Source organism: Wyeomyia smithii, chromosome 2, assembly GCF_029784165.1.
Source record: "Wyeomyia smithii strain HCP4-BCI-WySm-NY-G18 chromosome 2, ASM2978416v1, whole genome shotgun sequence".
Lineage (NCBI taxonomy): Eukaryota > Metazoa > Arthropoda > Insecta > Diptera > Culicidae > Wyeomyia > Wyeomyia smithii.
In genome coordinates, this window is record NC_073695.1 from 20,773,398 (window position 1) to 20,796,842 (window position 23,445).

The 23,445-nt window shown below is 37.0% G+C and overlaps 1 protein-coding gene across 1 annotated transcript; it reads left to right on the forward strand.

The window, feature by feature from the left end:
• The first annotated feature begins 5,518 nt into the window (after positions 1-5,518).
• Positions 5,519-20,966, forward strand: LOC129723498 (uncharacterized). Its single transcript, XM_055677753.1, has 4 exons — positions 5,519-5,789; positions 19,484-19,637; positions 19,698-19,869; positions 19,933-20,966. The coding sequence occupies exons 1-4, from the start codon at positions 5,766-5,768 to the stop codon at positions 20,813-20,815; spliced, it is 1,233 nt and encodes a 410-aa protein (XP_055533728.1). The 5' UTR covers positions 5,519-5,765; the 3' UTR covers positions 20,816-20,966.
• Positions 20,967-23,445: the final 2,479 nt, after the last annotated feature.

Sequence of the window (23,445 nt, forward strand, 5' to 3'; positions counted from 1 at the left end):
ACTCTGAGTTTTTTGGTATTTCGACTTTGTGGTTTTCCCACTTTTGAAAACATTTTGATTATTGGTTTATTGTGGTTTTGAATCTTGAATTTTCAGCATGCTCATTTTTTTTACTTTCTTTATTTTCTGACTTCTCGATTTTTTGACGTCTTTTTACAAGTAGATGTTCTAAGTTCATCAAGCAGACAGTATGTGCAGTAGGGAAAGCGAAAAATAAGCGAACTGGAAATATGATACAGATTTGGTGAAATATACCGCATCCCGACGGGAGTTCAAAAAATAGATGTTCTAAATTTTGAAGTTTTGATGTTTTAAATTTTGACTTTCCGCATATGAAGGTAAAACAGTCAAGCATAAAATATTTTTGTTTTAACTTATTTTCTTTCGAATTTTCAAACTTTTGACTTGTTGACTATTTGACTTGACACTTTAATTTTCAACTTTTTTACTTTTTGCAAGTTGACTTTTGAATTTCAACTTCAAACTTTTGATTTTTGACTGCTGACTCTAAGCTTTAGACTTTTGATTTCCAATTTTTTTTCTAAGTTGTTGACATTTGTCATTAGACGTATGATTTTCGACTTTTGATATTTGATATTTGGCATTTGATATTTGACATTTGACACCTGACATCTGACATCTGACATTTGACACTTGACATTTGACATTTGACATGTGACATTTGACATTTTACTTTCTACATTTGACATTCGACATTCAACAGTTGAAATGTGACATTCGACATTAGACATTGAGCAAAGACATCAGGTATTAGATATTAAACATTAGACATTAGGCAATAAATATTGAACATTAGACACAAAATATTAGACATTAGACATTAGATATTAGACATTAGACATTAGAAATTAGACATTAGGCATTAGACATTAGGCATTAGACATTGGGCATTAGGCATTAGACATTAGACATTAGACATTATACATTAGTCGTTAGACGTTAGACATAAGACATTAGACATTAGACATTAGACATTAGACATTAGACATTAGACATTATACATTAGACATTAGACATTAGATATTAGACATTAGACATTATACATTAGACATTAGACATTAGACATTAGACATTAGACATTAGACATTAGACATTAGACATTAGACGTTAGACATCAGACATTAGACATTAGACATTAGACATTAAACGTTAGACATTACACATTACACATTACACATTACACATAACACATTACACATTACACATTAAACATTAGACATTAGACATTGGAGATTAGACATTAGGTATTAGACATTAGACATTAGACATCAGATATTAGACAGATATTGGACATTAGACATTAGACATTAGACATTAGACATTAGACATTAGACATTGGACATTAGACATTAGACATTAGACATTAGACATTAGACATTAGACATTACACATTACACATTACACATTGGACATTGGACATTGGACATTAGACATTAGGTATTAGACGTTAGGCATTAGACATCAGATATTAGACATTTGTCATTTGTTATGCGACTTTTGACTTTCCACTTAACTTTAAGACATTCGACTAACAGTTTTTCTAATTTTTGGAATTTGAAATATTTATTTTTATGGGTTATGACTTTTGACTTTCTTTTTTTAACTTTTGACTCTTGAATTTTTATTCTGGCTTTCATGTCTTTTGATATTTAATTTTTAATATTTAATTTTGGTATTTTGGACTTTCGACAAACTTTGAAAATGATCTTGAAAGAGGGAGCTTATAAGGCTAGCGATTGGTCATCAGTTCGAATCTTATTCAAATCAGACAATTCACTGTTGGAGGACTTTTCGCCTTGGTTTATTACAAGGTTCTCTCTCACCACCCCTATTTCCTTCTTCCTCACAATAAAATTAAAAAAAAAAAAATGGAATGCACTCAGGCAATTATAACTACCGATACTTGGCAGGAGGAATGACGAGGCACGGAAAAGAAGAGCAGTGGAGAGTCTTTTATAGTAGCACTTACCACGGTGACAAGGTATCCTTTTCCTTTTCGTAACAGTTGTTGGAGATGCAGAGATAAACTTGTTCTCTGGTAATAATGATTGTAAGACTTTCACTATTTCTTTCCTAACCGAGCGTTGGAACATAGCCGCCGCCGTTATCGATCTATGCAATACATTGAAGATGGTAAATCAATCCCAAATTGCCATTTTACGTTGGTTCTTTCTGCAACTTCATTAGCTCAGATCCACCACGGAGGAGCAACTTGGAAATTGTACTCTCAATTTTTCGTTCATCTATTTTACTTTTCTTAGCTGACTATTCAAATGTTTTACTACTTTATTCCATTTCGATCTCGATGCTCAAAATTTTGTTTTCTTTTGCGACACTTGACACCAATGATGGTGATCGGCGATAAAATCAGCGATAAACATTCGAACTTTTTCAGCGTGTTCTAACATTCATCGTACGATATGCCAGTCCGAGTGAACCAATTCGGAGATTCGCTGAGATAATTCATTCTCTCTCAGAGATGGAATTTCCAATAGCTCTACAAACCAATGATTCACTCTTCGCTGATAGAATCCAAGTGTCAAAACAAAAGGGTAGAATCGCGAGACGATAATTATCGGAAAAGAGAAGCGATTGCGATCGCTTCAACAATTATTCCCCTTTCTTTCCGAGTCGCAAGTGTTGACAGTAAAATAGGTTTTTCATCGTTTACCAAAATGTTGCCTGCTGTTGTCATTGTCAACTCAATGTTCTTTTGTTCGTCGGTTTATTTGCATCGAAGGTTTGTTCGCTGATGTATGTTGGCCGATATCAAAGTTTTTCTTAAACAAGCAAAAAACCTGCACAAATTTTGGAAAAAACTCCGCAAATATGAATAAATTCGAAAAAAGCTTGCAAGCTATGCACATAGTAACAACAAATATTTGCCATTTGAAAAAAAAAAACAAAATCGGCAACGGACTCTGAAAATCTGCATTTCACAGATAATTCTGTAAATCTGGTATCCCTGTTTTGTGCTGCCTTTTAGTTGGTCTAACGCTTGCAGTTTTTTCCCTCTCTGGGTTTTTGGTTTGCGATACAATTTTACGATTATCGGGACACTCTCACTCACAAGGTGATTCAAGCCAAAGATTTTTGTTCCACGGCTCGATCGGATCGGGAGACGATAATGAATCACCGATTGAAACCGATGAGAGAATCGAGAAAGCGTATGAACAAGCGACGGAATAATTGAACAAGCGAGTTAGGCTATTAAGTTCACGGAGTATTCTTTCGGCAGTTCATTTGTCACACAAGTTCTCTTCTCGAGAGACGATACAAAACATCGCGTATTATGCGTGATCAGAATCCAATAGGATTCTCTCATGATAATTCTCTGATACGATTTTAACCATCCTTGCTTGACACTACATTACTATAAACATACCGACCGTCTACATATTTTTCAGTTACAAAAGCTCTGTTTCACCAATAAATGACGGAATTTTTCAGTTCCCTATTCATCTGAAAAACACAGGAGTACATTGGGGTTAAAATTAATGCTGATTTTGTTTTAAAAACTTTCAAGGTTCGCAGAAATATAGGCGCACTCTTCTGAGAAATCATAATAATGGGATTAAAATCGAAAAATTGAATCCCTATCCAAAACCGTTTTTGGAAGCTGACGAAGAGTCTTAAGAAACCTTCAAGGCCAACTTCAGTTATTAAAAGTTGATTATTATCTTGTAACCAATGAGTAAAAATTTTAAAGACTTAGCTTTCTCGTAGGCATAGTAGCACTACAAGCAGTAATTTTATATTGAGTTCAAATTATTGTTCTTCTGGTAAGTATGTTTCTAAGAACTCTGGCGGTAACAAACCTACTTCGTTAACAAACCAATCTAATTTTTTTTCAAGAACATTCATTACTGTCGTTACTGTCATTCTGTATGTGGGCTTTTAAAATGACAGGCGGCTCGCAGTGAAGTAAATCGTTCTGGTCGTAAACCACCGGATGGCACACAGGTTTGAGCAATCGCACTAAAATATGGCATTTTCCATAAGAAGATATCCTGCCAGAGTTTATCTTTATTGGTTTGTGTGAGGAAGCTGCACCCAATTACCACGCAATGATTATTAAATTAATTTACTTCGGCGAACGATGAAGTCAGCCTGCCGGGCAATTCGTCAACGAATCATTTAAGAACAGAACGGATGGCTCGAAGGTTTCGGCCGAAAACAAAAAGTCGCACCTTCCGGTTTCGCGAAACGCGCCTGTTATGAATCATGCTGTCATCGAGATCACTCTCGAGAAAGTTGTCCGTACCTTATAAGCTGGCGCTTGAGCGCGTATTTTACAACCGCACCGCGCCGCCGGGGGAGGAGGTCATAAAGTAACGGTCATCGACGTGCGATTGACAGAAATTTTCTCACAATCGCACATACCAATCCCTGTCAAAGGCTGCAATTGTTTAACGGTTGGATGAGCTGTCCAAGTTGATGGCAAGCAACATTGCTTGATCGATTCGATGATGCCAACACTTCGACAGCTCCGACCTATAACGTGTAATGACATAATCAGAACTTCATCGTTCACAATATCGCAATTCAAGTGTCACTAAACTTCGAACTCCGCTTGAATAGTGATTTAATGTTGTTGATGATCAATTTACACACATTGTGAATGAGGGTTTGTTCAAGGTCAGCCATCGGAGTCGATTGTTCTTGAAATGAGACGGGGTAAAGTGCCATAAAATTAGGTCGTAAAGCTTCGTCCACATTTATGGCGTTTTATGACTAATTTGAAAAAGACCAACCAGGAACAATAGCTCAGCTTATTCGGATGCTTTTCGAGTAGTCTGGCGGATGACAAAATCTAAAAAGTTGTAAACTCATGCGGCAGACAAACGCGGAATTCGGCGAAATATTAGCCTACCTACAAACACAAATTGCACGAATGTTAGGCCTGGAAAACCAAAATTTTGCTTGTAAGATGAAAAACCCACTGTTAATTGTTAATTTATTATCGACATACTATGATCATCCGTACATAATGGTCAATGGTCAATCATGGAAATCATGAAAAAGAATTACAATTTTGACAACCATTAAAACACAATTTCCCTCGCCTAATAGATGTTGTTTGCACACGCAAAATTCGGTCATCCTGCTAGTAGTGCCCATCTGTCAAACATTGTTATTCTTCCGCAGAGGTCGGCGTACCCGAGATCGTAAGATGTGTGTCCGGGCGGGATAGAGTATGCCGTGCGCTCGAAACTCCGTCTCAATCACAGCTCCACCCAAGCCAACCCCCGGATGCTGTTGCCAATCGCTCTCGCCGCATCCCCCTGGGGCGAAGAATGCTTTCTTTCTTTCCTGCCGACGACGGCGAAGACGCCATCGACTAATTTTGTTGTATTTTGCATCTCGCGTCAAAGCTCATGAAATGTGCGAAAAGAAATTTTCTCCAGTTGTTGTTTGCCCGGGATGAGGATGAACCGCGAGGCCGGAGTTATAAATACAATTGTTGAACCGTCGGATCAAACCAGTCCGACAGCGAGTGGACTTCCGCAAACAAGAAGACGATTCCGATTTGGGCGGTCCCGGTGGTAGTCAGTGGATTACTTTGGTTCAGGTGTGGCACGTGCTGGTGTCAACTCGGGTTCGCTGTGTTGCTTTAGTGTAAAGTGAATAAGGTTTTTGTGACGCTGACAGTAATCGCTGCACGGTTGATGGGATTAACCGCGCGATTGTGTGCCTTTTGAAACGTGAACTGCTTCCTGTTATTTTGAACAAAATAATTGGTGATGATGCGGCTATCAATTGCAATTGTAAGTGAAGGTTGGAAAATATTTTGCAGGAAGATGGGCAGGTCAATTTTGTCAGTTAAGGAATGTCATGTTTATACGAAATCGAGCTTTTAGTTATCGTAATTAGCATCATGAGCATTGCTATTTTAGTTGCTTTTAGCTTCTACTACCTTCATAACTTCGAATGATTAAATCCAACAAAAATCAAACAGAAGCTAAAACTGTATCAAACCTGAATCAAAGGAGAAGCTCATAGGGGTTTGACGTAGAACTATGACATTGAGTGGTGAGCACTTAGTGGCTGCCTTCGGTCCAAACAGATCTGGTTTAATGTTAGTATTGCAATCCGACTATTAGAATTTTAAGTAGTTAAATAGTTCTACGCCAACCTTTCCAAATAACACACAAACCATGTTCAAAAACAATTAAAAATGGCAGTAGTCGTATAAGAGTGTTATAAGTGCAATCGAAAACTTGTACTGTTATATTATTGTTCTAGAGATGTTTTTAAAAGCATCAGTGTGTTTTATGGATTAATAAACATGAGCAGCGGCGCTTCTCTGTAACTTGTGTTAAATTGATGTTTTCTACACAATACAGAAAACAACCATGAAAATAACAGTTGGAAGATGTTTTGGTTTCATCTGTATTACAACCGCAAGTTCGTCTATTTCTGGTTTGGAATATGTTTCTAATTACATGAACTCAACAAACAATAATTATAACATAAATGTTTTCTGCTACAGGCTCGATTCTTTTGAGTCAAAGCGTTTTCGAATTCGTGATCATTCAATGTCGAATTACTTCATAGATATAGGTTTTCGCTCGTCAACAGTTTTGATTCAAGCATTGTGATCTGTCTCAACGTTTCCGTTGGTTGAAAGGGATTTAAAGTTATGCGGAGCTGACAAACAATTTTGAGTTTGCACTATTAGTGCAAAACAGAGCTCACTTGGTGAAAAGATTATCGTTTTAATCTAAGAAATAGGCGCCAATTGACATAGCATACAGCCTAGTTGTGTAATACGAACATTTTCCGACAAATTCACGTCGAAACTCGTGTAATTAACTCTAGAAAACAGTGGCCATTATTTTTTCAATCGGCGGAACAATCTTTGACCTCTTCGAAGCAACATTCAACTGTTCCTTGGTCTCTGATATGTACCTGTGGATTCATTTTTCTTCGAAGGTGACAAACAATGCCGCAATTCTTTCGAATTACGTTTAACAGTGTAAAGCGCTGTCCTGAAGGGGGACGAGACACGAGACATATGGACGCTAGGCTTATAAATATTAAACATAGTATGCTAGGCATACGGACGTGAAATGTTATGTATACAAAGCATACTGCCACAAAACATAATGGACGCGAGACCAAATGGACGAGAGACCAGATGGACGTAATATTGAATGGATGCGAGACTGAAATGGATTTGCAAAATCTATTTCGCACCAGAGTGTCGATAGGAAAATATGTTGCATGTTTGATGATTAACAAAATACGTCATTCAATAAATTATATATTATATTCAGATAGGGTAACCGCTCCTATATTCATCTCAGTACCTATATTCATCTCATCACGCCTTTTGGAACAATTTATCGACAAATTTTACCTTATTTTCAACGTACAACTTTCAACCTCTTGACAAAATCGAGAAGCAAATAGATTTACTTTCAAATGTTTGTAGGAATTTGACGACAAATTGGACAAATGAGAGAAATAAGATGAATATAGGTGCAGCTAGCTGTTGAGTGAATAATGGAGCGATTACCCTATCTTATATTCTGCGTATTTAGTTCAAGTATTATTATGTTCCTAAAGAGTTTGAGGTTAGCGTAATATTTTTTTTAATCATGCGGCGAAGATACATAATCGAGAGTAAACAACCGAGGCAGCACAAAAGGTGCCTTGGTTTCCGCAATCTGAGTCGGCCGCCGACCCGCTGTCTCGTACAAAAACGACTGATCTACTGATTTACTTAACATATTTGCTTTCCTTTAGTGAAGTTCGAACGAACGGTAGCGATTAAGGACAGCGGATTGGGCGAACGCAGCGAGTGCATTACTTTTCAATTGACCCTCTGATGTGAATTGCATGTTGCAAACAGAGTCAGGGCCACGTGTTTCAAGTTTCCCTAACACAGTTTACAGATCTTCATGAGATTTTGAGAAGTATACGGAATCCTTGAATTCATCAACATTTGCATCCGTCATACAAGACGGAGAAAAAATTTAACCAGGCAGCTCTTCTCTATTTTCTCTACTCCGTATGCGTGCGAAGAACAAACTAATACACGTATACTGGATGAATCATAGATGGAAGAAACTAGTAATATGTGCCACATTTAAAAGGGTATGTGTTGTTACTTGAACATTTATCAAACCCCTTCCCCCCCCCTCTTTGTCCACGTGGATATTTTTTTACGATGAAAAGTCGAAAAATGTTTAATTCTGTGGTTTTATTAGTGATTGAACAAAACAAAACTCAGCAAAAGAATCACAAAACCAATTTCAAAATCAGCCCTAAACTGCCTAGACCATTAAAGTTACAAATGAAAAGAATCCCATCAAAATTCAGCCTAAGAGAGCCGAGAAATGCACAACATGAAAAGAGAAGGGGAAAGCAAACGCCTTTATAACTCAGAAGAAACTGAAAGAAATATAATCACGTATTATGGCCCCTACTACAGAAGACTAGGCAATAGGCGAGTTACATTTAAACCAGAAAATAAAAAAATATATAAATTTAATTTCAGGGAAACAGGTAAATCCAAAAAAAAAAAACAATCGAGTTCAAATTTATCTTACGTTAGGAAAAGGGCGAATGTAAAAAAACTCTAAAACGTCTCTAAAAACTAGTAAGAACGCATACAAAATTTTACATTGGAAAAACATCCCTGTTATCTAGAAGAAGTCGAGAAGAAAATAATCCTGAATATAACTTCTAGTGACTAAAACACGTTAAGAAAAACAAAACAAAAAAATCTAGAAAGGTATTTGAAGGCAAAAAAATGAAAATGAAAGCAATTATAATTTTTAAGCCATTTCTAAACAAAAAAAAAATCCAAAATTTACATGTAATTAGCAAATGGAAATCAATTGTCATTTCCAAAATTTTCATATATATTATCTAACGCATAGGAACGAACCAAAAAAATGGCTCCGAACGCGGCCTAAACAGCATAAAAATAAAATCATTTCAAACATATCTCCAACTTTCAGAAGTTAGCGCGGTTGGAATTTACATGATCAAAATTCAGCCAAAGTGACTGAAAACGTAAAACAGCGGAGAGGCCCCAACAGAAATGAATTCTAGATTAAATAGAAAACTGTTGCCTCTTAAACAACAAAAACAACTAAAAATAGATTTCAAATTAGTATCTAATAACTTGAAAGAGCAACTATTAACCAGAAAAAATACCAAACTCAAGGAAAAACTAATATCAAGTTTAAGTTAAAATACATGAAGACTCTAGTAAATGTAGCTTGAATCATCTGAAAACACTTCTCCCAAATAGAAAAGATGACTACTGAATTTAGTTCAAAATTATTAAAAAAAATATCGTGCCCACGTGGACATTATCATTATCCTCTCCCCCCCCCCACCGTGGACAAGCGTGGAAATTTATTGCAAAAGGGGCTTTTTCTCGCTATTGTCTTAAAAGTAACAAGTAAACATTTTGAGTGCAGCGTTATAGCGTTCTTCGATTTTACTGCTTGATTTCCCTTTCAAAATCCAGCATCGTAACGCCCATGTATATTGTTCTTTTTTCCTTTTTATTTTCTTATAGCCGCGGATAAATGTTTTTCAACGATCTCGAACTTAATTTGGGATAAAATAATGTTTTCCCTTTTTCGGACTTGAGGAGCGTTTTTCCGGACTTAATTTGGTATCAGAATCTGTTTATGACTCTTCTGATTTTCCAGTATGAGTACTTTGCAGTAATTCTAAGTTTAATTTGGGGCTTATAATAAGTTTTCACTTTATCTAGCGTTTAGAAGCATTTTCGAGTGGTTTTCTTATCGTACTGACTATTTAGTGAGTTGAGGATTGCAACGATTTTTGTCGGAATTTGTTGATAATTTGGCTTGACATATTTTCTAATGTTTCTACATTAGTAAGCCTATGTAGCTCGTTCGTGCTAAACCAGGGAGGACGCTTCAAAATCATTTTCAAAAGTGTATTCTGGATCCTTTGAAGTGTCTTCTTCCTGGTTGCACAACAGCTTGTCCAGAAGGGAACTGCATATAACATTGCTTGCCTAAAAATTTGTTTGTAAATTAACAGTTTAGGCGACATCCATAAATTACGTAACGCAAAAAACTCAATTTTTGGACCCCATATGTAACAAAACGTAACGCCAATACCTACCCCCCCATAAAAATTTCGTAACGCTACAGAAGGATTTCCTTGATCAAAATGGTCGGTTTTGGAGAGTCTCTCCAGAGATTTTTCGTTACGTAACGCTGAACTCACCTCCCCCCCTCCCCTGTGTAACAAATCGTAACGCTTAAAGATACCCCCCTTCCCCCTTATGTGCGTTACGTAATTTATGGATGCCGCCTTATTCTTGCGAGAAAGTCTAAAATTCCTGTTGATAAGAGGATATAAACATTTGATATACTTATTGCACTTTGACTGGACATTTTCAATGTGCTCCTTGAAAGTAAGATTCTTATCATAAATTAGCCCTAAGTATTTAACTTGATCAGACCAATTTAAGAGACCGTTCATCTTAATAACGTGGTTATGGGTGGGTTTGAGAAATGAAACTCTTGGCTTATAACACGGCCGGATTAAGTCAAGCTTTTCCATCGTGGTTATCTATTGAATCATGGAAATTGTGAAATATTTTTAAAAAATAGTCATATTTTTAGGAACATTGCATCGTACTTTTCACAGCTGGCTCATGTAGTTTATGAAAATATATGTTTTGAGAAATATGTATTTTTCCAATAGTGACTATTTAGAACAATGTGCCGAGAGATGATGCTCTGGTGCACTGAAAAATCTGAGAAAAGGAAACTCAAGTATTTTTGACATAATTTAGAAAATTTCCTGAAGCTTCGAGTTCGTGTTATTTTTTGCACATAAGCCAATAAACCCGTCGAGCACTAATTTTGTAACTAGAGGAAAATCCCTAACATTTAATTGACAAACATGGGAACATGAACCTAACTAATGCGACAATATCATTCACAAACGAAAGAACGAACGAATTTATACTAGTTTACGTGAATGATATTCAGTGCCAGTGGTAAGTATTCAAATCAGGGTATTTTTCCACTCAATGGTGAAGTTGCAAAGTTACAAGGTAACATCAACTGAAATCTTAATCTGAAGGTTGTATTAGAGGAGTTATTTTAAAATATGATGGATAGAAACAAATTGATACATTATTATCGAAGAAATCATCCCAAAAATCAAAAAGAATATTAATTTTGAACGACAGTGGTGCCATGTATGTTTTTTGTGTATTTGAAAAATTCAATCGCATTTTATTTTCGGCAAACTAGTATATTTTGATTTTAAATTTGACAACTTAATCGTATTCCTATGAATATTTTACATAATAAACCTCTATAACCCTTAGGTATTATGAGCGAAACTCGAGTTACAGCATTGGGAAATTTGAAAATTGATTTGAGCGCTCTTTCGAACTTTAGTTTTAGATTTGTGTTAATGCGAAGAGACTTGTGTTTGCGATCCGTGCCAAGCGAAATCGTCAAAAAAGGTGAAACCTGAAACGAACAAATTTGATTTTGATGAGTGTTTGTGTATGTTTGTGACTAGAAGATATATTTCACAGGTATTTGGACCTGTTTAACATTAAACGTATTTTTTTTAAAAAATGGGGTTGTTGTACCACCATTATCTGAAGGTTGAAAGATGATAAATTTTTGTGATTTTTTTCTGATGTTTAGAGTAATGTGTAGTGTTCAAGTATTTTTGCTATTGATCAAGGTATATTTAAAGATGTATTTTGCATGACGTGGATGCAAATATAGTGAGTAAAATATTTACAAAAAAAAAACAAAATGGGAGATGCTGGAACAAAAATTAGAAAAATGTGCTTTAGAAAAAAAATATTATATTAGGTCGTTACAAGTTTTATTTTCATTTTATGTCACCCCCCCCCCTTCAAAAATCTTGAATATTGGAAGGGGAAAAAAAAGAACATACCGTTTTATTCATTTTATTTGTTTTCCGACAGCATTAATGCTTAATTTAGCAATGAACAAGTCCAGTGACAGAGAGAGTGTCGTCAAAAGGCAAGCGAAGTAGATAATAATGATAATAAAGTGTTATTTTTCAACATTTATTTAAGTGCAAGTTACAAACGTCATAACTTGCACACAAACTTTTATCAAAGATATATCTTTTTTTTTTCGTCTCGGTGTTATTTATTTCTTGCCACCCCCTTTGCTAAGTTCGATAACCTTGGACCTAAAAAGAATTCGAAATTTGTATCAGCCTTATTACCACAATAAAATCTAAACATATGAAAATGCAGCTCTGTCTTTCTGTCTGTCTGTCTGAACCGATCGGCGAGAAATTTTGTATATGGTGGTTTTAGGGGCCCAGAAAGGTGACTAAGGTGGTTCGAGACCCTCCCTCTTCTGGAAGGGAGGGGTCCCATTCAAATGAAACACAAATTTCGTACAGCTCGAGAACCAATCAACCAAATATAACCAAATTTGGTATGTGAATGTTTTTAGAGGCAACATATCCATAGTGGATCGACACCCTTCCCTCTTCTGTGAGAGAGGGGTTCCAAACAAATGAAACACAACTTTCTGCTCATCTCGAGAACTAACCACCTAAATGGTACCAAATTTGGCAGGTGGATGTTCTTAGGGGTAACAAATATATTCATAATGGTTCGACACCCCTCCCTCTTCTATAAGGGAGGGGTCCCATACAAATGAAACACAAATTTCGCACAGCTCGAAAACCAATCAAGCAAATACAACCAAAATTGGCAGGTGAATGTTTTTAGGTGTAACAAACATAATGTTTCAACACCCCTCCTTTTTCTGGCATGTCTCCAAATATCATTTTGAAATCCAAGATGGCGACCTTCAGTTTCTGAAAAACAGCGGCAAATATCCCAACATAGGTGTTTCCGGAATCGTTATGATGCACTGAAGCCACAAATCGACCTCAGACAACATTTTGAATAGCAAGATGGTGACTTCCGGTGTCTGGAAGACAGCCGAAAATGACCAAATACCACCCAATATGGGTGTTTCTTTAACCAGAATGACGTTCAGAGGCCGGAAATTGTCTTCCGGATTCTAGAAAACAGTGGCAAATGACCAAATACCATCAATATGGATATTCCCGGAAATGTTATGATGCATTAAAGCCACAAATTGACCTCAGACAACATTATGAATTGTAAGATGGCGACTGCCATGCCGGTGACTGGAAAACGGCCGAAAATGACCAAATTCCATCCAATATGAGTATTAGGGTGGGACAAAAAATAAGTACTAGCTCCAATGCACTTTTCGTGTTCCTTATGGGTCCTGTAACAACTGTGTAACTTTTCAGATCGATCGGTGGAACCCCTGATTTGCGCCCGATTTTTAAAGTTTTCAAACGATTTTATATGGGAAAATCCACTTTTTCAAAACTTATCCTCTAGAAATTTCCCGTTGGCTCCTAAAAATATACCAATACATGATATTTGTAGGAAATTGGGAATAATTCTTCTGAAGACTGTAAGGCGCTACAAAATTTGTAGAAACAGTTATTCACCTTAAACTGATCGAATGTCTGACGAACGGCTCAACATTGAATTTTTCCAGCAACACTGCTGCAGCATGCTGCTGTTGCAAACTCAACAACGTGATGAGAAACAGTTTCGCATAGAATTAAGCTTGAAAGCGTGATTTTTCGCTCATAGTATCTTCGGAGAAAATGCTTAGAATATCAATCCCTATATTTTGATAGTATTCGTTGTGTGATTCATACCCCTAAAAGTGAGAAATCAGCTTTCTAAACACCCCTACGTAGTGAAAAACATTTTCGTGTGGGATTAAGCTTGAAGGTATGATATTTTGCTCACGTTATCTTCATTATCGGAGAGCTTGCTTAAAATATTAATTATAAAGTTTTAATGTAGATTGATTACTCCCCCTAAAAGAGGGAAGTAAACTTTCTAAACACCCACATCGTGTGACAACTTGGGTTCTGGTGCCAATTCAATAGATCATACCCTGGTGTCTTTCAGAAAGGAGTTTGGTAGATACATAGCTACAATTTGCGCAGATACATGGCCAGCAGGTCACTACGAACCAATGAGGTATACACAGGTGAGGAAGAAGAAGACATTCGTCTGTTCTAGTAGCGAAAAAAGGTAAACAGAAGCAAAAATAAACTTAAGAAAGCAAAACAACTTGAGAATGCTAAAGTCTTAGTAAAGGCTGATGACATTCAGAAAAACTCTACACTTTCTAACTTTGTAACGAAGGCAACGAAACGATTTTTCGAAATCATGAAAATCTCAACGGACTTTCTTAAAGAAAAACCTGAAAAATGGCAATCAAGTAAACAATATCTGGAAGCACAAGAACGCGTGAAGGCAATTGCAGTAGTGAATGATTTTGCAGAAAGGGCCGTGAAGCTTGTCAGCGACTACAACAACAAAATAACAAAAGATCCCGATCAACAGAATTATTTGCTACAAGTTGTCGAATCCCACAGACAACAATAGCCTCTGAAATATTGAAAGGTGATAACCTTTTTTGTTGAATTTTTGTATATGTTTTAATCAGTATAAATTGCAATAATTATCAGAAATACAAAATTAAGTTGGAGCCAAAGATGTTTCCATTTTCAACAGACAGCGGTTTGCAATCAACACGGGGAGCTAAAGAAAAACTTTTAAAACCTACCCTTTTCCAGTTGTTTCGGATCTTTCAGCGGCCCACCTTGGTGCCCGCTCAACCAACATCCCGCCCAAAGATCAATACTCTCTTTTTCTCTTTTACTATCAATATATGGGGATTGATATTCTAAGCATTTTCTCCGAAGATACTATGAGCGAAAAATCACGCTTTCAAGCTTAATTATACGCGACACTGTTTCTCATCACGTTGTTGAGTTTGGAACAGCGGCATGCTGCAGCAGTGTTGCTTGAAAAATTCAATGTTGAGCCGTTCGTCAGACATTCGATCAGTTTAAGGTGAATAACTTTTTCTACAAATTTTGTAGCGCCTTACAGTCTTCAGAAGAATTATTTCCAGGAAAATTTCCTACAAATATCATGTACTGGTATATTTTTAGGAGCCAACGGGAAATTTCTAGAGGATAAGTTTTGAAAAAGTGGATTTTCTCATATAAAATCGTATTGAAAATTTAAAAATCGGGCGCAAATCAGGGGTTCCACCGATCGATCTGAAAAGTTACACAGTTATTACAGGACCCGTAAGGAACACGAAAAGTGCATTGGAGCGAAAAAATTACACGAACGCTTTTTTCCCATACAACTGTGTCCCAGTCTAATGAGTATATCTCCAACCAGAATGATGCACAGAAGCTAAAAATCAATCACAGACACCATTTTGAATATAGAGGTGATGCACAAAATCAAACGATATAAACAAATCGCAAGGAATCAATGAATTTGAAATGTTCAAAATTATTAAATTAAACACTAAAATAGGCGGGACGAAGTTTGCTGGGTCAGCTAGTACGCAATATAAACGGTTAACGATGTGTGTGTATATGTATGTGTCATATTTCAATAAATTTCGTTCAATTTATCATATTGGTGCCTCTTGCTCTTTGTGTGTATGTATGTGTACGTATTTGTATGTATGTGTGAGTTTAATTACGTTCGCTTCTTTTTGGATATATCTGAAAAATCTTCAGTAGCAAAGCATAGCATAGCATAAACAGCTGCACAACTTCGTAGTTGGTGCTAGCAACAATACTCTGTTTACGAGAACAAATTACCTTCATTCCTGAGCAGTAACATGAAATTTGGGATCTAATTAAATCAGATGTCTCCAGAGAACTGTTACCGCCCTGGCCAGGTCCTTGCAACTGTTGGGGAACGGAAAAGGAATGTTAGTCCAACATTTACTTAAGAGAACCACAGAGCACTCTACGTGCTCTCATAAATGTTACATGAGATGGGAAATTTTAGTAGGAAAGGGAGACCCTGAGATACATCTGTTAGATGTTGCGGGTCGATAATTGATTATGTTATAGGTATGAATTTTTAAAGCTAATAAAAGCTGAGGCTGTTGTGATTTACCGACTTTTTAGTTTAAATTGTATTTTATCAGTTGCATTTTTAGATTATTTATTTAGCAATTTTACTATTTTATGTTTTAAGGTTAGGGGTGAATGTAAACATATATAGTTTAGTTATACGCTTATCCACCGATTTGACATAATTATCATTAGTAGCAAATTAATCTTCAGACAGCCAAGGGTTTTACCATATGATGTGATTTTCATTACATCTAAACTGATAGTCGAATAATGTCAAGTAAGATCCACGCGAACAAAGTACAATGTTCTCCGAAACATAAACCCGAGCCTTTAAAAAAATTTGTTAAGTAACACATTCGTATGAACAAGAAATCCTCTGTATGTTTACAAACATTCTAGTAAAAAAATTTGTTTATTTTTCCTCTACTCTCTACCGAAAATACATACAAAACAGATCTGTGTTAATCTACCTCTACACGTCGATGATCAAAGCAAAAATAATGCAGCGCCGCCTACATGTCAAAAACAATTGATTGAGTATATAGTATATCAACGCAAACAACTCGAGCAGAAAAAAAATCTAAAAAAATAATATCACTTATCTCGAACAAAATCCTCCAGAGACTGCATATTCCGTTAGTTTTGTTGTTTTAAACACCAACACTAGTATTTTTAGTAGATTTCACTATTTATTTTCTCGCTAAACACACTTTAAAAGAATAAATTACGTGGAGATAAAAACGCGCACAAACAATCGGCCTTGTTGCCAGTTACTCTCTCCCCCGGGTCTATCCGGAAAATCTTCAGTACCGAAAAAACTTTCATCAGAATCCAGGGAATCGTTTCATGATATCTTCAAAGGTGATGCTCGAACCTCAACCGGATTTTGATCATCTTGACATTTGTTGTCGGATGAACCAACTGCAGTCCCGGCTGAAATTTCTTTATCCAAATCCTCATCGAATGACCTTTCATCGGGATCGTACATCTCAAGATTTTCCAACACCGACATTTTTCAAATTGTTCACATGGACATACACTTCAGAACTGCGAAGGGTTAACGGCTTTTCACGGCAACGAATTACAACACGTCAGCATGCACTATAGCATCAACATGGCAATGTGACTGACTTGCGGTTACTTTTCTCTTCGGTGTAGAATGTAACGGCAAGTCAGTCACACTCAATGTTTTTATCATGAAATCAATGATTTCAGTGGTTTTTACAACGAAATTAGTGCAGGCTAGTATGCAAACTATATTTTAGCATGAAAATTGTTAAAATAATTCATCTTCAATAAGTGATAACTAAGCGTGAATAAAATATCTTCCGAAGCTGTTTTCTCGATTTCATATTTTTACAGATGGGACTGACTTGCGGTTACCGGCAGTAAACGTTATATATAGTATATATTTGGTCAAAGAATGCGCGTATAATGTTTGAATAGAGCAACATAAAACTTCTTCGCTAGTACTTCCTAGGTGACCCCATACTTTTAGTTGTAACTTTCTAAAGCGATCAGATATCAAAAAATCCTTTTGGCACAACATTTCTGAGATGATTTTCCAAAAATGCAAGAAAAAATTGAAATTTTTTTCACTTTCCAGAATAGGGTCCTTTCTTAAAAGTTAAAGTAAATAGAAGTTGTATTTTCCAACAACTGCAAAATATAATTGATTGAATGTTTCCTTGAAGTATCTCGAAAACGACTACACCTAATGATTTTATCTAATAAAAATCTGTGTCGAATAATCAAAACAGTATAAGCCATTCCTGCTCTAATCCTGGATCAAAAGAAGAACGCTTGACCAAAGAGGTTGACTCAAACTGTTTTAATAATGACAGTAATCAATTATGATTGAGCCTACACAACATGAGATTAGAGAATTTGTTTGCTACCATTGCGACTATCTATATTCGAAGGTTCGTCACTTTGAAAACTGCTCTTCAAATAGTCCGTCGTGAAGAGACTTGGCCGTTGTGAATATGTTTTTAAATTGTAGGAAGTGTAGCGAACGGCTTCGGCAGTGATTTTCTTCGGCAGGTTCCCTGCTGCAATCTTATGCAGAAATCAGCCGAAGAAAACCACTGCCGAAGCAGTTCGCTACCCCAATAATGATGTTATTGAATGAAGATTTTTGACTCGTATTATTTGTGCACGTTATAATTGCTATGATTCCTACGCTATGTTGGATTTATCATACCTTCAATTAAATGATTTTGAAAACTTATGCTTGTAATTAGATGAGCTCTGTTAATGAGGATATAAACCTTCATCTATTTCATATTATATAGTAAAAATAGTCATATAAATGTGAACCACATGTAAGTTGGTACCCAATTAAAAGTATAAACTGATCTAGCGCATCGATAATGCGCTCAAAATACCCACTTAATTGACATGTTCGGTCAATATTGGCCAACTGTTAATCCACGCTTGTCGATATCTCCATTTCATCGCTAGCTGGCTCTTCAGTCTCGAGATGATGTCAAGTGCCCGATAATTATAAACAACAATCTTCCCCGTCAATTGCTTGCCAACAAATTGAGACCGGTGTTGGTTCGGTGGTGGGCGGCGATCCGCGCTCCTTTCGGCTTCGCAAACGACGGACGCGAACGCTTGACCATATTTTCCACTGCTTGCTTCTCGCTTGCCACGCCGATCGTGCCGACCCATCTTGACGGACGAGTGGCGTGTGAGTCTTTCTGATCTTCCACCCACAGAGGCACACCGGCAGCGACGAATCCGTTTTTTTACGATCGACGTCCGACTGCGTGACTGCTTTCTTCCCAGTTGGTCAGTTTATTTTGGCAGTGGGGGCCTCAAATGAATACTAAACTTACGGGGCGCTTTGGTGGTAGTCAATCGCATCTCAGCGGGATCCGATGCATGCGCGCAGTTCCAAGGTGTCAGTCAAATGGGTTTATCAAGTAGCCTTTTTTCGGGGTTATGAATATATTTATGTGCTTTTGATACGGGTGTAAAGAAAGGTTTCAGTTACATGTTTGTTCTGCAAAACATTAGATAACATCTTGATAATTTTTGCAGTGGTAATAGAATGTTATTTGAAAAGTTTCAAACATATTTTGTGTATTAAAATACAAAAACAACAAATTTAATTTGATGCATTTACAAACATTTATTAGGACTTCAGTGATTGAAACTCCGACCTATTTTGTGAAAAAATTTGATTCAAACTTGTTCAACTTCGTTTTACAACAAAAGTTCATGTGCTTTTTTGTTTTTTTCAGTAGAAAACTGTTGTTGTTTTACCAGTTGGAATAGTTTTGAAAGGTCGGGATTACAGATAAATTGCTTTCATGCTAGCAGTTCAAAAACGAATAGATAGAAATATTATATGGCATATAATTATATATTTTTATTGCACTAGTGAGTAATAATTAAATTATTATTTTAAAGTGTTCGAAGTTTGAATCAAAACGGTATTTTTTATCCAACGTTATTTCTTTCATACTCCCAGGTATTCACCTCACTGGCAATCGCCTGCACGTATGCCATCGAAGTGCACTCGACGAAACATCGCACCGCCAGATATGTGCGCCAATATCCGTCGTATTTCGGCCCACGGTTTCAGTCGATCGAGTACCCATCGTACAACATTCCCAATCCCTACGGTAGACATGAGATAAAAAGGGTTTATCAGTTGTAAAACTTTAATGTAACTTTAATTTAAGGACCTGGAACGTATGCATTTGGATATGAGATTGATGATCCGACAACGGGAAATGTACAATTTCGCGACGAAGAGAAGCTACAAAATGGTACCGTTCGTGGTTCATACGGGTATCTGCAACCGGATGGTAGCGTAGTGATCACGAAATTCAATGCAGATGAATTTGGTTATCGGTGAGAATTAGTCTACCTATTTTTAGGTTCGAATGATTAATTTTTATACTTTCTACTATTCAGTGCGAATACCGAGATCAAACGGGCAGACGGTCAGCTTATCGCCACAATCCCGGGGCACTTTACCCCTGTAGAATCTCAGGGTAACTCCATTGATCGGCCCATTGGAGCAGCGGCCAATCCATATCCCCAATTCAGCTCACCACCGACGTACAATCCTGTACTGAGCCCAAATTATGTCGATCCCCAGTACACCAGTGCCATACTGAGTCACATCAAAAATCAACAATTTTACCCATCACAAGGACTAGTCCACTATCCATACGGGTCACCCTCATACGACGTTCCATCCAATGGAAACTTTTTCAGCAACTACTTCGGACAAATCCCAACGATTCCAAATCCCCTGACAACTTTTCCTGCTATTCTACCGCAGGACAATGCATTCAACTCCTTTGCCAGCAATTTCCAAAACGGCTTCCAGCAGTTCACTCAAAACAATCCCTTTGGCAACTTTATAAACACTGCCCAATCGCAGTTCGGTCAATACATTCCACAGGGCAACCCATTCGCCAGTTGGTTCAACCCAAACAGCATCCAGTCTTCCCAATACGGATCAGCTTTCAATAGACCTGGTGCCTACGCCGATACGGGAATTCCCCCGAACGGTGTCTTCGGCGATATGCCCGTGCAGCTGGGAATGATGGGAAACCGGATCCCAACGACAAAGCGCAGGGGCATTACCACCACCAGAAGAAAAAATGGTTACAAGACACGGGACGGAACGGAAGATTGGTTGGATGAGTTTCTGGAGAGCCGAAAGCGGGAAGTGTTCTACGGACTGACAACGACGACTACGACTACACCACCGACGCCGTCAGCGACGGCAACAACGAAAAATGGTGTCGGAACTGCTGCCGTTGTTGGAAGCAATCGAATGCGATAATTTGTAAGATGTAAGTAATTAATTCGTCTTATGTGTAGTAATTTATTTGAGTGTAATATAATTTATTATAACTTACGGACTGCAAATGATTGCGCATCACTAACGGAAAGCTAATAAAATATCCGGAGCTTGACGACTAATTAGAAGAGTAGATGATGTTTTTTCATTCCATTTGTAGCGATCTGATAGTAGCCGATGACGCATTCCCTGCTGATAATTCAGGGATACTTAACAACTGTTTCGCACGCGTTTCTACGAAGAGAACTCCATTTACCAGATGGGATTCAGTACCACAACCAATGTTCGACTAAAAACCATCAATTCGAGAAATAGTTGAGTAGCTAATTATTTAACTTCCTGAACGAGTTCCTAAAGCTGCTAAAACTTAGAGATATTTCAGTGATTATACTTTGTATTTTTTTAACAAGCTTAAATTTCTTTGACCTTTATCGCTCTGTTCATTCTGTTAATGTTGTTTTCAAGCGTTGTCTTTCAAATAACAAGGTTTTGGAATTTGATCTAATAACTGCATAAATGTTCGACTGCAAAACCTGTTTTTTAAATTCTCCTTCTTATCGCTGCAGTAAATTTTCATATTATATTTTCAAGGTTACCATTCTGTTAGGTACGCAACCTTTACAGCGCGAATTTTGTGCGAGTTTGCAAACTACGCAGTCCATAGAAGACCCTGTTCACAGCTGTAATTCGTCATTTCAAGTCACGGCTCTTATCGTTTTCACATATCACAAGCGTACCAAAATAAACGGATTCATGTACTATTTCAAATCGTTCCCTATCAATCTCTACTTTAGCACCAACACCAGCATGTACTTTGTTTCGGCAGAGTTAATGCCAAGTGTTTCGATTCTCACTTCCTCATCTTCAAACCTTCTCCTGCTCTAAGAGTTTCTTTCCAGTGCCTCGCTCTATGGTAGCAAACGGAAATTTTAACTTCTTTCTTATAATTAAGACAGTACCGTAGGGTAAGGTCTGATGTGGAAAGGCACAAACTCTTCCATCTTATGCTGGACTCCAATTCTGGGGAAGCCGTATTTATCGTCTGCTGTACTAATTACATTGCTCTGATGCTGGAATGTTTATTTATCTGCTAGCTGTTATGGTATACTCAGTAGCTGAAAAAGTTCTGAAAATAATAGGAATTGTTGCCAAGATAACAACAGAACTAGAATCATCTCACACGACATATACATGGCAATCTGCTCATCGCCCCAAAATTGTTTGATTGTGTAGTAGTCATAATTTTTACGCCACTCGTCAAAACATTACGAATGATAGTGGTATAACTCAATTTTATCCACAGCACTACAAAAGAATATTATTTGACATTTTATTTTTATTTACTCTTTGCATGACTAATAGTTTACCTTTCATGAGTCTTCAAAAGTCTCAACACTTAATAGACCCAAATATGGGTGGGAAGTTTTGAATTTTCAAACTCATTTCACTCGAAATCATGATCTATGAGTTGGGCAGGTTTTGAACAGTAATGACGATATGCCAAAGTAACTGCGATCCAATCACAGAACCTGTTTTCCCTAGAATAAGAGCTCCTAACAGTATATAGCAGCCCGTTTTATGATAGCATACTCAAGATTCCTATTGTACTCAGATGTTGAAAATTCGTTTTCTCACTACGTCAATCAAAAACATGTAGTCATTCTTGAAAGGACGGTTGGCTTTAGTTTTCATAAAGAACAGGACGGTGCTTCCTACACAGACGGAAGATCCAAAATCTAGCGCTGTGGAGAGCGCCCTACAATCACCAGTACGCGGTTCGCTGGTTTCTTCTTTTGGCCCGTCCACTATGGAAAGCTGCCGTTCCAATTCCCAGTAAATCATTCTCTGGATGTAGTGACAGACTATATTATGAGGAATAAAATTTTGCATGTTAACTTTTATACGTAACTACAGAAAGTTATACATTCGGTGGGCGTGTCGTTGTGCACTCGAGTGAGCAACACATCAAATTGTTTACATAGTTTATATACTTTAGTGTAACATTTTTTATTAGTATAAAACTTACAGTTTTCCGCTTTTTTGTGGACGCACAGCTAATTATATAATCAATTGCAGCAAGAATGAAGAAAATCCGTTAAAAATTGTCTGAGTTAAGCATTTAAAAATTTGTTAATTTCTTGACGCGCTCGATATTTTCAGTTTTTTTTTCAATTCGCTCTTCTTTGTTGCTGTAAGACGTAATTCTACGTCTAAAATAGTTCAAATAAATCATTCATAACAAATAAATCATTCAAAACAATTCAAATACCATTTCAACAAAAGTGTTCGTCCTTTGAGGTTATCCACTAATGAAGCCATTTTTTTTATACCTTTATATGAGCAGAACTGCTGATGAGCCAGAACATGTGCCATCGAAAGAAACAAGTAGTAATCGGATTCCGCAATAGCTGGGAAAGCATGAGACCGAGCGAGTTCGGTTAAATCGCCTCAATCGAAATCGATACCGTTCCTCAGTGGTGATTTCGTTCGGTTTCAACAGCTCAAAATAAATAACGTGGACTTGGTCCCGTCAAATAACGTTAGGGGCCATCCACATACCACGTGGACAGCTTGGGGGGGTGTTGTGGAATGTCCACGGTCCTTACAAAAAA

Coding starts and splice junctions, on each gene's coding strand:
- LOC129723498 (XM_055677753.1), top strand. CDS start 5,766: ATGATGCGGCTATCAATTGCAATT. Junction 5,790..19,483: donor TGCGGCTATCAATTGCAATT/GTAAGTGAAGGT, acceptor TCATACTCCCAG/GTATTCACCTCACTGGCAAT. Junction 19,870..19,932: donor GCAGATGAATTTGGTTATCG/GTGAGAATTAGT, acceptor TCTACTATTCAG/TGCGAATACCGAGATCAAAC.